At 52.9% G+C, this 15,672-nt stretch overlaps 4 protein-coding genes across 4 annotated transcripts; 1 reads left to right on the forward strand and 3 right to left on the reverse strand.

Moving 5' to 3' along the window:
- Nucleotides 1–23: 23 nt before the first annotated feature.
- On the reverse strand, nucleotides 24–906 carry UHO2_01774 (putative 26S proteasome non-atpase regulatory subunit 8; the record flags this gene model as incomplete). The annotated part of the gene is made up of 2 exons (XM_041559211.1): nucleotides 24–167; nucleotides 256–906. The coding sequence occupies 2 exons, from the start codon at nucleotides 904–906 to the stop codon at nucleotides 24–26; spliced, it is 795 nt and encodes a 264-aa protein (XP_041415145.1).
- Nucleotides 907–2,116: 1,210 nt separating this feature from the next.
- UHO2_01775 (uncharacterized protein) lies at nucleotides 2,117–5,398 on the reverse strand (the record flags this gene model as incomplete). Its single annotated transcript, XM_041559212.1, has 1 exon — nucleotides 2,117–5,398. The coding sequence occupies one exon, from the start codon at nucleotides 5,396–5,398 to the stop codon at nucleotides 2,117–2,119; it is 3,282 nt and encodes a 1,093-aa protein (XP_041415146.1).
- Nucleotides 5,399–7,526: 2,128 nt separating this feature from the next.
- On the reverse strand, nucleotides 7,527–8,393 carry UHO2_01776 (putative BET3 - involved in targeting and fusion of ER to golgi transport vesicles; the record flags this gene model as incomplete). Its single annotated transcript, XM_041559213.1, has 3 exons — nucleotides 7,527–8,025; nucleotides 8,115–8,212; nucleotides 8,331–8,393. 3 exons carry the CDS (start codon nucleotides 8,391–8,393, stop codon nucleotides 7,527–7,529), a joined length of 660 nt encoding a protein of 219 aa, XP_041415147.1.
- A 1,562-nt stretch (nucleotides 8,394–9,955) lies between these two features.
- On the forward strand, nucleotides 9,956–13,915 carry UHO2_01777 (uncharacterized protein; the record flags this gene model as incomplete). The annotated part of the gene is given in 2 exon segments (XM_041559214.1): nucleotides 9,956–13,033; nucleotides 13,052–13,915. 2 exon segments carry the CDS (start codon nucleotides 9,956–9,958, stop codon nucleotides 13,913–13,915), a joined length of 3,942 nt encoding a protein of 1,313 aa, XP_041415148.1.
- Between the last annotated feature and the right edge of the window lie 1,757 nt (nucleotides 13,916–15,672).

A 15,672-nucleotide genomic window follows, 5' to 3' on the forward strand; every position in this document is an offset into this window, starting at 1 on the left:
CAGTTGTAAGATTGCGAGCGGGCTTAGACAATAGACTCGAGCTCTTTAGCAAAGATCAAATTGCTTGCAATGGTAGCTTTCTTTGGAATGACTGTAGCAGAGTTTGCGTTTGCGTTTGCTGCAGTGAATGAAACCACTTGTGTTGTCGGGTTCACTTGCCATCCTCTCTGTAATGGCGCCACAATCAAGAGGAGATTGTTTTGTCAGTAATCATCCTTCCTCACATCTATTCGGAGCATCGAGGAGCGAACTTACGGTTTGAGCAAAGCTTAGCACCTGATCCAAGCTGTCAAAGAACAACAACGTAGCCGCGTCGTGCAATGCCAAACTATCATACGCCTTCTCTTCGCAACTAGCAATCTCGTTCCTGATCATGTCCATCAAGAGATCCACAAAGAACCTGTACTCATCCTGAGGTGGAGTCTCACGACTCAAACGCCAGACTTTGGAATATGAGCCTTCCATCAACCATCTCTCCAAACTAACAGGGTGTTGGAGGAATTTTGATTCGTTAACGAGGTTGGAAGGCAGCGTTTCGATGAGTGTATGGAATGCGGAGATCTGGTTTGAGCTCAACAGACGCAGCAATCGAAGTCCGAGGAGAGGTTCATAGTGGGAGGATGCGGGAAGAGAAGCGTTGTAGAAAGGAGTCAGGAGGGAAATGTATCGATCGAAGGCGGAAATGTCTCCAATTCGGACGGAGTAGAATGCGCCGATCGTGAGCACTTCTCGTGCTAGAAGAAGGTCGGATGAGGAGGTGGAGGAGACGGCGGCGGATGGGACCAGGAGGTTGTGTTCGGTGAGGGCGATCTTGAGTTTGGTGAGGAGAGATCGAACTTCTTCTGGTTTGGATTTGGGGGAGCCGAATGCTGCGACCAGCTGTTTGTGCAGGGAGTTGACGTCCATTTTGACGTTCACTGAATCAACGAGGATGCAGACTTGGTGTAATATACGAGCTTGAAGACGATCCGAGTGGATCGTAAGATGGAAGTGCGAGTATGATGCGGTGATCGAGTATAATGCAATGTATCGGGTTGGAAAGAGGAGGAGGTGGGAATGAGAGTTGGCGTGTGTTGGTTGAATTGCAAGAGAAGTGGAGCTAGATCACTCGAAAGTCAAAGCGCTCTCTCGCAAAGCTGCCCTGAAGGCTGAGATACGCGCGTCCTCTCACAACCTCCAGTTCCGCGTTCCGACGTCGCGATCCTTAACAAAAATTTGTGAACAATATAGACCTAACAAAATTTCGGAAAACCTTTACAGAGAAGCGTTGGAGAGGCGAGGGCAATCAGACGAAGTAGTGTTTGCTAAAGAGGACGATCCAGCACGACCCTGAAGATGATCGGGCAGAACAGATCGAATCTGGGAACAGGCAAGATAGATCCAATCGGGGATCGGGCAAGGTCGATCCGGTCAAATATCGGGCAGTGCCGATACGAGAGAGGGAGCGACGTCCCACTCGTTGTTGCACATCGTCATTAGATAGGATGCACCCACACTCGGGTAGGTGCCGCACACTTGTATATATATCTAGCAGGGAGCTCGAGGCTCCCGTCGCATTCTTTTCTGATGTCAATATAGTATAGTGTTTTGCTCTTTAGCTTGAACACCGTCCTCAGACTGATATCTCCCGATCTTCGTCATCGCCAAGTGTCACTCTCCTTTTATCAGTGTTCGGATGCTCTCTGGCTGTCAGACAACGCATACAGTAGACGAATACAAATGGCACGATGCATTAAGGCCCTCAGCCACCGCTTTCTAAGCAAAGCCAAGGACAATGGCATGGTCCATCGGAAGAATGTTGCCGAATGAAATGTTATGGTAACTCTCCTGCTCTTTCATCGAAACCGAACACAGAGTAGGCAGAAGCGTCGTCAGCCATCCTCGTTCACGACCCAAAAAAAAAAAAAGACAGTACCGAGAAAGGAGTTGAGAAAGAGGGGTTGGTACTCACGCTCTCGTTCGGCTGCTCTTGCTGCTCAGGGGGAGCAGTTCCGCAAGGCGGAAACTGTGAGCCGGCGACCTCCTGCTCAGTACCTCGCTTCCTTTTGCGGTTCAGTGGAACAGCAATGTTGGCTGTGCTGCTCGTCATCTGTTTCAGGAACGGGGATTAAGAATGTCAGCAGATGTCAGGAAGGTAAGAGGAAAGCTTGGTTGATGTCGGCACAGCACTCAGCGCGTCAGAGGAAGATCTTGCAAATTCAGAACTTGTTCTGAAGACAGGGTGAGGAACTAGACTCACACTTTCGACTGTACCCACAAGCCTCACTGAGTGCTCTCCCTTCACTGCCCAGAATACCACTTCTTCTCCTGGGGAGAATGGCCGCTTGATCCGCGGTCCCTCCGCTGCGTTCATTCGCATGCCATTGCTGGTCCTTCTCGACTGCGAGTCATTGGTGCTGGCTGCAGTGAGTCCACTTGCCGCTGATATAGAGAGGGGGGAGGCGTCTCTCATATGAGGCGGCCGCGAGTTGTGTACGAAGTTGATGGGTGGAGAGACGATCGGGACGAAGCTGGGCGTGTCCATGGCACGTAGCCAGTTTAAATGCTTCGTTATCAGATCCGTTGCAATGCTCGTGCTGGAGGGATCAAGCCAACTCGGCAGGCAGGTAGCTGGAGATGGTCTTGGCACGGAACCGAAGTTGGCTTGCCCGGCGACACCAATGTTATTGCACCAGGAATGCTGGCCACTCTTCCACATTGAGGCAGGATTAGCGGCGACCAGGCCGGAAGGCATCGTAGCCGGCCAGAAGCTCTTTTCGTACGTCGGGCATTGTGGGGCCGCACGCGCTGCTTTGATGGGGCTTGGTTCCCTGAAAATTGTATCCGACGCCGAGTACGTTGCCGGAGATGAGTCTGCCGCCTGAGACCCAGGAATATTACAGGTCGCTGCACGTGGTGTTGAGCCAGACTTCCACTGCGATGAATCTTCTCTAGAGCCTCTTCGCTTCGTGTGGCTGCTGGAATGAGATCCGTGTGCTTTGGTACGGTCATCGTTACGTTTGCCGGATCTGGTCACTGCGCTCGGCTTGACGAAAACCGAGTCATCATCGTTATGCGTCACGCCTTCTGTCGAAGCTGAGCCTTGTCCGCTGCTACCAGTCGTTTCGCTGCAACCTGCTCTTGCTGTCTTAGATGGAGGTGATGATTGAAGCGCTTCAGCCCGATCTTTATTCTTGTCCATCTGTTCGGAAGCATCTGATCTTTCCATCTGTTCTTGCATCTCTCTCTGCTTTTGCTTTTGCATCTGCATTTTTAGGCGCATCTGTGCCTGGAGCTGCTGCAGAAGACGTTGATATTGCGCCTGCTTCTTTGACTTTTGTTCTTGCTCGCTCAGTGTCGCACTACGCTTGTTCAGTCGAGGTGGCTGCCCGGACGTCCCATCCTTGACATCAATGGAGGGTACATCAGCCGATGAAGTGCAGTTTATCGACATGGAGGATGTTTTTCCTGTCCCGGTCTCTCCATCGGCATCCCCTCTTACTTTTTGACGTTTGCGCCGATGCTGCCAGGACTCCGTATCGGCTCGTGGCTCTACCGAAACTCTCGAAAACCAAGCTGAGGGATGTTCCCAGCTGACTTTCCCCAAAGCTTCGCGTCCTGTTGAAATCTTTGGCGAGGTGGCTAGCGTGTTGGGGTTGGGCGGGGTAGCATCCAGTCCCGCTGCTTTGCTACTTACCATCCCAAGATTGGTGCGCTTTATGAAGTCGAGCAGTGCTTGCCGTGTGAAATCATGTGATGCTTCGCGACTCGATTGAACGGCTGTGAAAGTTTGCGAGGCGGGAGTACTGGGAGTCAGAGCAGGGAAAGAGTTGGTGGTAGAGCACCCTGAGGACTTGTCTGTCTCGGACTGCTCAAATTGAGTCGTTTGAGCGCAAGTTGCGGGCCGAGCGGATTCGAGTTCCTTGATTACTTCCATGGAACGAGAGAACCACGCTGTTGCTTGAGGATGACTTGCAGCTGTTTGTGAAGCGTTTGACCAGCTTCGTGGACGGACAACACTGGACAGTGGCACCTTTTGAAGCGGTGTGCGAGTAACTCCTAGCGTATCGCTCGCTCCTCTCACTCCAGTCCCGCTGAGTTGCGACAATGCCGTAGCCACCGATCCAGGCAGCTTTTCAGCACTAGGTTTGCCTCGCCATCTGTCAGATGAGACCCCTGAGAACACAGCTCGACCGTCTTTCGAGTCACAACCTACATTGTTCCTATTGCGACTCGAGCTCTTGCCATCCTCTTCGGACTCTAATCTGTACCGACAGTCTTTTCGAGCAAGCTCGACCTGCAAAGGTGGAGCTGGTGGTAACGAGTAGTCGGCGATGTTGGCAAGGTCGAGACGCCCTTTTGTCTTTGTAAAGGTGCTTGAGGTCGTGGAGGTCTCCACGCTGAGGCTGACAGGAGCTGCCGAGATAGGTTGTGCGTTCTCACCTCGGCGAGGATCCGCGACGTTGCCAAGTCGAGCCTGTTGTAAGGTCGTGGAAGTGACGAGAAAGTTTTCGGGTACTAAAGGTAGAAATGGATTCCGCGTTGTAGCTTCTTGAGACTCAAGTGGAGCAGAGGTGCTATGCTGCCCTATGGAAAAGGAGAGCGATTGAGATGACAGTAGGCTCGGCGGTGGCTGCTGCGAGGTGATCCAATAGGGATGGCAGTAGTCACTTGCCGTCGTCGAAGCCGGCAAGGGCTGATTTTGGACACTTTCTGTAGCTTGACTGGTCATTTGAGGCATCTCAGCACCAGACACGCCTACAAGCGGGGGTTTGCACGCAACAGCAGAAGTCATGTCTGGGGAGCTGGTACCGGCAGTAGCCTGATCAGCTCGAATTAATGTCGCAGTATGGCCGAATGCAGATTCAGACTGATTATCCGTACTATTGAACGTACAGTTCATGGGAGCGGCTGTCGTTACAGCGGTAGGATGATTTGTGCTCTGGTCTTGCGTCTTGAACGGATCCTCGGATAGGCTTTCGAGGAAGGAAGTGAGGAATGGATCCTGAAATCCTGCTGGAGAAGCTATTGATGCAGGTTCAAGCGCTGAGGACAGCCGACCACTCAAGAAGTTGTCAGCCTTAGCATCCAGCTCTGATCTTCTGTTCGCTGCGATGACCGTTTGTGAGCTGTTACCTTTTCCGCCGCTATCAGCATGTTGAAGCTGTTGACTGACCAATTGCACGATTCCGCTCGGCTCTTCATGGTCAAGGCTGACTGGCGTGGTAATGTCGAGTAGGGCACCAGGACTGCTTGGAGGATTCAGGCCGAGCTCACCAAGGGTGAGTGGAGACAAGATAGACTGAGGGTTCGAGACATCTTGAGGATCCCCCTTGTCGGAATGGGCTGTGGGAGAGGACATCACCTTGTCATTGTTAGAGGAGAGAGGTGGAGTCTGTGGCCCCTCATCGGTGGGCATCGCGCTTGTCGCTTATATTTTGTGGCAAATTGAAGGTTGTGAAGAGAGCGATGCGGAAATTGCTATCGACGATGATGCTGGTGCAAAAGTTGATGGCGGTAGTGTGCTCTGAACTGAAGCAGCGCAAGAGGGGACCAGCAGCAAGGACATGTCGAAAGGAAGATAGTACTGACCAACCCGCCTGTGCAGCGGACTGAGTTACATTTGCGTACGTTTCCGCATCCGCATGGGAGCGTCTTATCAGACTGAGACTGAGCCGAATAGGATCAGCAGCCACAATGGCTGTGATCTTGTGCTGTGAACAGATGCAAGTCAGGATTAAAGTTCTGTGAGAGTGTATTATAGCTTGGCGTGGGACCTAATGATTCATCTGCAAGTTGAGCTCGATTCGGAATGGCCGATTAGCGCTTTGAAAGAGAGGAAGAGAGGAAGAGAGAGAGAGAGAGAGAGAGAGAGAGAGAGAGAGAGAGAGGAGAGCAAATGTGCAACCCAGACACAGTCCGGATATTCCGATGTGATACTTGGCTAGTTAATGAGAAGCGTTGTCGAGGACGAAGAAGGAAGCTGAGTTGTCGAATGAAGCGTGAGAAAGTGTTCTTCGAACAAGGTTTAAGCTTGTTCCCACCGATCTTAACTCAACGCTCCAGTCAAATGCTCTCTCTCTCTTTATTGCTCGACTCAAGCAAGCGTCCAGCGTGCAAAGTTGATTATGCACCTCTATCAGCTTTGCTTGCTCGTGGCATGCAGTGGAGGGAAGAATGACTTTTCGACTACACTAAAGCCACGGTACCTGCTTATGGTTTGGATTGTTTGATTGTTCAAATAGCTTTGAGCAGGCGCTTGCTTCCATTTTGCGTGATGGCGGCAAGGGCTGAGGTTGTTACGTAGTCTGGTCATGCCTTCGATCTTGCGCTGTGTTGATGTGAAAGAGTTGCGGCAAGGTTCGGCAAGTTGATGAAGGTGAGAATGGTCACACCTGCAGAAGGTGCGGTTTCTGCACTTTGCCCACAGCATCGGCTTGGCCCACAGCATCGGCTTGGCCCACTGAATGACTCATCCCTGCTCTGACTACGCTCAAGGCTTGCAGACCTTCATCGGAACGTTGCCATGCTTGTCGCCGGTCAGGAACACAGAGCACCTACAGAAAGTGCGTCGACTGACGGTGAGACTATCACACGCTTTCCCTGGTACTTTCTCTGTCGGTAGCTTTCTCACTTTGCACCACAGCACTTTCGTACCTTGATGTCTCAGTGTCTAAATGCACCAACTCAAGTTGGCAACTGCGCCAGATCAATCTCGTCATTGTACCATTTCATTTTGCTTTTCTTGCAATCATAACAAAGTTCAAGCCAGCGCCTGCAGGTTGGCAAGGTCATTTGGAAGCTGCATTGAGAGGTCTTGGTCATCTTCACTCATGTTGTAGTGCTGCTCTTGGCCTAGCGCTTCACCCTGGATGGCCCGAAGCAGGTTCCTGTTGACTTCTCTTATCCAGCCTTTGGCCATTTCTGCGGTTACAGTAGTCGCCTTGCACTTGGCACGAGGCATGATGATGGTCGCCACAAAGCACAGGCAACAATTTGACACAGCACTGCAAATGAAGTTATGAAATGCCAAGTTGGTAGGGTGCAATTGCAAACTTGGCTTGGTGCATTTAGACACCGAGACATCAAGGTACGAAAGTGCTGTGGTGCAAAGTGCGAAAGCTACCGACAAAGAGAATACTCAAGTACTGAAAGAACGCGACGGCAAGCGACGCACGAAATTCACGCCCTCCTCGACATCTGGTGTGAGACGCATCAAAGCAGAATTGCAGACAGAGTTGCAATGATGCGCCGCTCCTTTCACATTTACGCCTGAATTGCAGCGATTGCTAAAGATGCGGATCGACGCTGCCGCCAAGCTTGCGTGAAGCTGTTGCTGGGGCTGACTTGGGACCTTCTAGCCCTCGAGAGCCACCATCAAGTGGGTATTTCTTGGAATACTGGGTTGCGATGAGTTCATACAAGTACATGGTCGAACATTGCGTCCGAGCAAAAGGAGCATCGAGCGTCGAGCGTCGAGCGTGGAGCGGACAATGATGACGAGTGGGTGAGAAGTGGGCTTTCATCTGACGAGCCCAGGGACGCTCTCAGTCGTCTGCGATAGGAGCCTCTTCGTCGAGATGCTTGATTAGTCGGACGCGCAGCTCTGTCGTTTCGTCTCCTCTGAGCGTATCCGCTACAAAGTAGCATTCGGTTTGCATCTGGACCATCTCGAGTGCGCCTCGCAGCACACCGGCAAGTACGTTGCTGAACCATAACCCACCTGCTCTTGCATCTCGAGGTAACTCAACAAACTCGGCCAATGGGTTTTCGTCCAAGATCAAACTGAACTCTCTTGTTCCGATCCAAGTTGCTCCCCATCCCTGCCCTGAGGTTGCTCCTTGTGCTGTCGTAGCTGCTGATCCTGTTGCTGATGAAGAGGCACCGTCGTCTTGCTGATGGTGAATCACATTCGGTGTGATGTTGAGGAACATCTTGAACCCGACTTTGCTGACAACTTCGCCTACCTCGCGGAAGTCGGAGCATTTCGAAAGGTTGGTTCGCGCAAGAAAGTCTTCTATCAATCGAGTGCCGATGTTGTATCCCCTGTAGGTGAGAAGGAAGTCCGAGAGTATATATGAGAGTGTCAGATGGGCCGGGCAAGAGAAATGGATGATCCTTACCAGCGAACTTACATCTTTTCGAGCTGCTTGTTGACTTCTGTGTAGTCCTCGTAATCCTTGATCAGCTGGATCACCAGTGCTCCATATGTCAATGTGAAGAGCTCCGCATTCTATCGAGTCGGCGCAGGAGAGCGTAGATGCATTGCGCAGCCGCGAGAAATTTCGTCAGCACGCTGTTTGTCCATAGCTCCAATCTGATGCCAAGTTGTCAGCGTCATGGCTACTTACAATCTTCTCCGTCCGGTTCTTCCATACATCCTCGCCCGCTTGCTTGTACTGCTTCGTCGACATCCTGCACTCTGGTCGATCGAAGGAAACGGAGACAAGTACCTTCCGTGCTGTGTCTTTTGAGTTCAAGCGACGATGATAATCTTGCCAGACGGTGCTGGAGGAAGATATGTGCAACTCCAAGGGGGGTGAGAGTGCAGGAAAAAGGGTTGGAAAGCTCACATGCAAGCGCAAAAAGCGGTCGGTCCGTGTCAATCTGCGGCCTCAAATGTGGAACAACCGAATATCGGCATTTTGCGTTCGTTCGACCCGATCCGTGGCCAATTTTTTTTCTCTGTTAGCAAACAACCCTAACACTCGGGATTTTTTTGTGCCACGCGGCAACGGCGTTTTCTTGCTGCGCATTCTTCGACGTATGCAAGGGACAAAGAACGCGCATACCAACGCTTTCCGCTGCTCTTCCCCACTTCATCATTGTCATACGTGCTCCACACCTTGAACGGCACAATCGACCGCTTCTGACACTTGCAAGCCTGATTTGCTGATACGCGCCCGGCGCTGGGCCCTTGAACGCTCTGCTGCATGCCCAACCCTGCATAAAGCTTTCGACAGATTCGTCTCAGCATGCCGTAGCGCCTCGCTCATTCCGCTGTCTGCATCGTGACGAGTCTCGACGATCTATCTTGGCGCTGAACACCAGCTTGTGGGCCGAACTTCCATCGTTGTTGCTGGTCCTTTGTCTCTTGCCAAAAAAGGAAGGGAACCCGCGTTTAGCACGGAGCACCTAATCGCGTAGCATCTGGTAGGACAAGGTATCAGCAGCGGCAAAGCGCGAAGATCTTCCAGAGCTAATTCCAAGCTCACGCCGACTCCTTGCCTTGTAGATCCTCCTGTAACCGACTTCCGCCATTCCTGAGTAATCGCTGCAGATACTAAGTCCCTATCCCGACATGGCCACGACTTCTTCGAGCTTGGGACACCAGTGCGGAACTAGAATGGTTGCCAACATGTGCTGGACATTCGCGTTGGTCATTCCTCTGGAGTACGAGACGATCCAGGCACTGGCCACAGCCGTGTGGTTTCGTACCTGTTCTGACCGCGCCGAGCAGACTGATCGGTCGTTCTGCCTGTCTTCCCTCTTCCTGTCATCCTTTCCGAGATCGAAGTTGCCCAAGGACAGCATCTCACGTTCACTACAAGCTGGTTGTTTCATCGACTCCTTCGAGCTTACCATCACCATCCCTACCCTTCGTGCCCTCTCCACGTCCCCCTTCCCCTTCATCGCCTTTGTACTGTTCGCATCTGCCCGACGACACTCCACGTTGGCCAACTTCGTCACACTCATTTCACCCTCATTCATTACACAACGTCTCATCATTCGTATCGACCATTTCATGTATTAACAGCTATCGAAAGATCAATCCTGCTCGCTCTCTTGCCTTTCTGGGGGAACACCGAGCCTGCTGATCACGGCTATAAGCTCTCGCGCTTCACCCCCACTGAACACCGGCAGACTTTACATCAGTCACAACTACATAGCCCCCAGCTTCCTCCCCTGCTTTGATTGCAACACCGATCTGCTCAGCTCCAGCGAAACCGGTATCCTTTCCGTGTCAGCTGTGAAAATGCAATCGCGTCGAGGCCGATGGCCTGCAGCTGCTTGGCTCGTTGTCCTGGTCCTTCTGGCTACGCTGACAGAAGCAGCAGTACGCGTCCAGTGTCCCATTGGAACTCAGCTTCCTACCATCGCTCGCTTCGGACAACCTTACTCGTGGGCTTTCGCTCCTAACACTTTCGTGGACTCCGAGTTGACGGCGCCGCTCCGCTACAACGCAACAGGATTGCCTCCATGGGCTAGCTTTGACCCTTCAAGTCGATCAATCTCAGGCACACCCCCTCCTCCGTCTTCCGATTCAGCACGTATTAACAACAATGTTACATTCACAGCGGAGAACCCTGAAACAGGAAGCACGGCGTCCACACAGTACCAGCTCGTGTCCATGGGTGGTACTGGGCCAGTCGTCAACAAGCCACTCGCTGAACAACTACCGAACGTCACAACACTTGGAGCGAGATCCATTCTACCTTCCGGCGCTCAACGACTGCCTCTAGGATGGTCTTTCTCGCTAGGCTTTCCTGGTGACACGTTCACCTCGGACAGTCATCGCGTATACCTCTCGGCAGCTCTTGAAGATGGCTCTTCCTTGCCCAACTGGATGCACCTGGACCAGACGGTCACTCTTTGGGGGCTGGCCCCTACTGATGTTCGTACCGCTGGTAGCTTCTACACTGTGGTCGTAACTGCTAGCGATGTTGCGGGCTATGCAGGAGTCAACAGCTCAGTGCAGATGGTCGTTAGTGGCGCACCCCTGATTCAGGCTGCTCCATTCCCCACCTTAAACGCGACAGCCGGACAGCCATTCCAGGCACTGTTGCCGTTGGACAGAATCTTGGACTCCAGGGGTCAGCCCGTGAACACCTCGCAGCTGCTTGTAGCGGCCAATACAAGCTCCGTTGGTACTTGGCTCTCGTTTGACGAATCATCAAGGACCTTTTTAGGCACGCCTCCCTTCGAGCTGACCGCTGATCAGATCCTTCCATTCACGGTGCCAATCACCTTGACGAACGCAAGTAATCGAGACGCTGTACCCGTACCTGCGTCAGCCAGCTTGGCCGTCTTCCCTTCGTCCTTCTCGGTTTCTTCATTGCATGAGGTGCAGGCGGCGCCTGGCAATATGTTTCAGATCGAACTTGGCCAATACATTCGAATGGGCCAGTCTTTCCCCTCAATCACTCTCGATCCACCTTCTGCAAGCGAGTGGATTCAGTTTGATCCGACTACTATGATCCTGTCGGGCAACCCACCCAAGAAGGGCGCGGAGCGTATGCAAGTGCAGCTCTCGTTAGAATCAAGCGGGCAGGGTAGTTACCGCAGTCAGTCAACGCGAAGCTTTGTGGTCGCTCTCTTATCCTCCTCGACTTCTCCTACACCACTTCCAGCCCCAGGGCGTGGCAGTTCCCCACACAGCAATATCTCTTCAGCCTCTGCATCACCAACAGCAGGCCTCGCTTCGGCCGATGCTCCCTCAGGCTCAGGCGCAGGAGGGCTGAGCAGCAAAGCCAAGTTTGCGCTTGCAGCGTCCTTAGGTGGCGTAGGTGGTCTCATCATGCTGATTCTGCTCATGGTTTGCTGTCGACGCTACTGTGCCGCAGAAGACCTTCACTTCCGTGGTGCTCATCCAGATGACTGTCTTTTAGTCTGCGAAAAGTCGCATGCAGGCGATGACGATCGAACTCTGGCCGACGAGCGATCTCCAAGATTCGGATGGGCCAGCCTTGGACCAGATAATAAGAAGCTGGGTAAGGGCAAGAAGGAAGCGGACGAACACAGTCCTTACCTGGACCCCTACACTGCTGTCGGTGGAGATGCGGCTTACTCGGCTGATCGATCCCCCTTCTCGGACGCTATGACGTTGGCACCCTCAGATGAAGGGCATGGACATCACTTTTTGGACGCCAACCTGCGTCAGGTAGTCACAACGATGGCAGACATTGCTTCCAGAAACGCACCTGCCTTTGCCCCTGAGCCGGCTTTCACGATCACCAACCCTTCTCCGATGGCCGCAGAGAAGCCGAGGCGCAGCTCTGTGCTCAACCTGTTCAGCAGGACGCCGAAGGCCACGAAATGGAATCGCTCCATCAACAGTCTTGCGAATGCTGGGCCCGCTACTCAGCCATACCAGTGCGGGAACAGCGAGCAAGGCATTCATTATGGAAAAGACATGCTTGAAGCACAGACAGACATCGCTCGCCCAGTCTCGATCGGTCTCGGGCTTCAAGGCATGTTGGGAGGACGTGACATGTCGCAAATGACTACCTCCAAGAGTCTCGCAGCTCGCAGCAGCTGGGCGTCTAACCTCTTCTACGACGACACAATGGAACGAGGCATCAGCACAGGAGCCGAGCCCACCACTCCTGAACGAACCCGCAGCGCCGCCGCACTGCGAACCGAGACCTTGAGCCTTGATTCCCCTCTCGAAGTTCCCGTTCGCCGAACGCTCATCTCTGCGCCGATGCGTCACAGGAACGCACACATCAGCACATCACCCGCCTTCGACCTCACTACTGGCTTCGAAAGCTCTCCTGAGCGTGATAGTGAACCAGCAAGGAACCCACTGAGGGATCCTCGACACTCGAATGCTACTGCAAGCTTGGACCATAGCCGCACCCGCCAGGGAGCTGGTGGGTCGGTCGACTTTGATGATGCAGTTGTTGGCTACGCTCGCAAGGTCAGCGTCGAGGCTTCCGGTACCATGCCTCCTCCGCAGAAGGTGAGCATCCAGCAAGGACAGCGAAATCTTTCGCAGCATCTGGGGAACTACATGCACCAATCGGTACGAGGCGGTTCCATGAACACCAACGCAAGCGGCTCTGCATCTCACGCAGCAGATGAGGACGACCCGTTCGAAGATGCTAAAGATGACCCCTCTGTCGCTGAGGTCATGCGTGCTACGGTGGGGGATACAAAGAGAAACTTTGCCGCTAGTTACGTGCCTGCCCTTGCCGGTGCAGAGGCGTCAGCTGTTCGATACACTGATAGTAAACGAAGATCGATGAAGCCTGCCGCTGCAACAGCGGATACGCCAAGTCGAGCTGTGGAGGCTATCCGCAGGAACAGCGATGACGATGAGGGACAACCCACCGTGTGAGAAGTGAGACAGTCGACAGGTCCTGCACCTGCTACTCCCGTTGTTCCTGGTGCCCCTAGCCGCATGGCCTCTGTCGCAGGCAGCGACAACCCCGGCACACCTGTTCGATGCAACAGAACATCAGCAGTCGCAGGCTCCGGCGATGCTGGTACCACCTCAATTGCTGCTAGCCGACCCTGGTCTGCTACCTCCACGGCCTCTCGTGGAGGCAACGCCTTCCAAACCCCTCAATCGACCACCACACCCTCACGCGCCTGTCCTACCCACAACCCTTCCTCCTCCATCTCTCACCGCCGCAGCGACTCGTCCACACGCTCCGGCGAACCCCCCATGGGCGGCTCCACACCCTGGTCACGTATCCGCTCGCACAACGTAACAGTCCGGCCAGGCGAGCTAATCCGCGTCTCTGCGCTTGCCGGAACCGCTGCCCCACCCATGGTAGGCGGAGCTCCCGGTTCCCCCGGCAAACGATCTGGACGCAAGCTCAGCTACCACCCTGTCCTACAGGACGAAAGGTACTTTGAGTACTACAACACCTGGCCCGAGTTCCTTCACTGGTTGCAATGGGATGACCGAATGCAGGAGCTGTCAGGTACAGTTCCACCTAAGTTCGGTCCCACACCGCTCAATTTGAAGCTTGCAATCTTGGCGAGACCGATTGGTAGTGGTGGTGCGGGAGCGCCACCTAGTCCCAGCCCTAATTCCAGCCCGACTAAGTTTCACACGAGAACGAGCTATGGACATGCTAGAAACGGCTCTAATGCTTCGAATGCTTCTATGAATGTCGGTGGCGAAGAGGAAGTAGCGGCAATTGTCGTGCTTACTATTCAGAAGCTTGCTCCGACTACACCTGGTGCGGGGGCGAAATACATCTAGAACTTTCACTATTTTACACAAGTCTCGAAGGGGTCCGCCGAGCATGCACACTGGGCATGGCACCCTTACTGTATCGATAGTCTTTCTCTAAACACTCTTTTGCATTCTCTTTGGACACTTCTGTGGCTCGGCTGTGTGGTGAAGGGTGTGGGGTGAAATCGGGAGCCCTGAGATCGGGGTCCAATTATTTTTCCGAAAGATGATGCAGTTGACATGCCGGAGAAATCTGTCGAGTTATGCAGGCTGCATTTCTGCCTCTTCCCTCCCCTTCTCTAGACTTCCCTCCCATTCCCTTGTGCTCCCTTCTTCATACTCCAGCTAGCTCCCGCTCAAAGCTTTATCCGCTAGCGAGCTATCCATTTCGAATTCAGAGAGCCTTCTAAGCGCCCAGTGACAGTATAGAAGCTCGTACCAATGCTCCGGATCCCGTCCTGTGTCCCTGCTCTCTCTTTTCATTCCGTTTTGCCGCTTTCACACTCGCAATAGCCTGTTGAGGCCACATATGGCCGGTGAGCGGTTGAAACTAGCAAGGGTGACATCTTCGCCATATTAGTTTGGTTGTGCTTTGCTGAGAGACATAAACTGGCATCTGCGTTCGAGAAGGTAAGGTTTAGTTGATGATACATCAGAATTCCCAGGGTTTATCCGGGAAGCCGACAGAGTGAAATGCATGAAGGTTGCCATGGCAATGATTCAGGAGCTCTGCAGGAGAGATACTCGACTCATCCAAGGCTGCTCGATGTTCTCAGCTCAATGTTATCAGAGACATTGTCAAGATATATATATGCACATGTTTGTAGCCTTAGTCTCCTCGAATAAAATAAGCATTATAGTTGCTACACACCTGTCCGAAGGGAGCCTCATCGTGGCCTCAACGAAGTGGGGATTTTATCTTCAACTGGTTTCGCACCCTCTTGGAGACGCAAGCGGAAGCTTTCCTTCTTTCCCTCCTCCTTCACTAAAGCCGGTCCTTTGATCCCTAATTCGGGGTCTTCCTGCTGCTTTCGGTACAACGCAGCGAAGCGGCCAACACTTCGAGACAGTACAGCAGGCGTAGGAAGACGCTTAACGAGGTCCAAGAAGAGCAGCTGGGGCTAGGTAAGACATTTCTTCCTCAACAATACCCCACAGTCATTGCATCAGCAGCTCTTTGATCCGGTAAGTACTCAAAGATTACCGCTTCTGCAAAGAAAGAGTTGAGGCGGATGAGGTCAGAGTTAGCGATCCGGTACATTTGGGATGGTAAAGATGGGTGCTGGTGCCGATCGTACTCCCGCCAAATGACAAATCTTACCAGACTGTAGATTTCTCTAGAGGCTCCACCTCAGGACAAACTCGTCTAGAGAGCCGTGCTCATTAACTTCGGAGGTCTCAGTCCGAATATCGATCCTCCATAGTCACCAAGACACCATCTCTCTTTTGCTTGCATCTGCCCAAACCTTTGCACTTATTTACTAACTGTTGCTCCATCGTCCAATTCTTATCTGCCTTGTCTTGCCTACCACCATCACCACACTCTCTTCTACGCCTGTTTCGGGTGCTGACGGAAATTTTGCTCTCAACGTCAGAAGAGACCATCCACCCCTCATCACTCCTTCACTTTACATCCAACAACACATCAGTCGCTACGACTGCTCGTAACGCCCCTATCCCCCAGCGAACCAAGAAAAGACACTTCCAACACCACAAACCTTGATCAGCACCAGGGGAAACTCGGTAGGAGGCCATCTCGCAGGCTACCCATCCCTCCATCTCTT

This window comes from Ustilago hordei (assembly GCF_900519145.1).
Source record: "Ustilago hordei strain Uho2 genome assembly, contig: UHO2_contig_03, whole genome shotgun sequence".
NCBI lineage: Eukaryota > Fungi > Basidiomycota > Ustilaginomycetes > Ustilaginales > Ustilaginaceae > Ustilago > Ustilago hordei.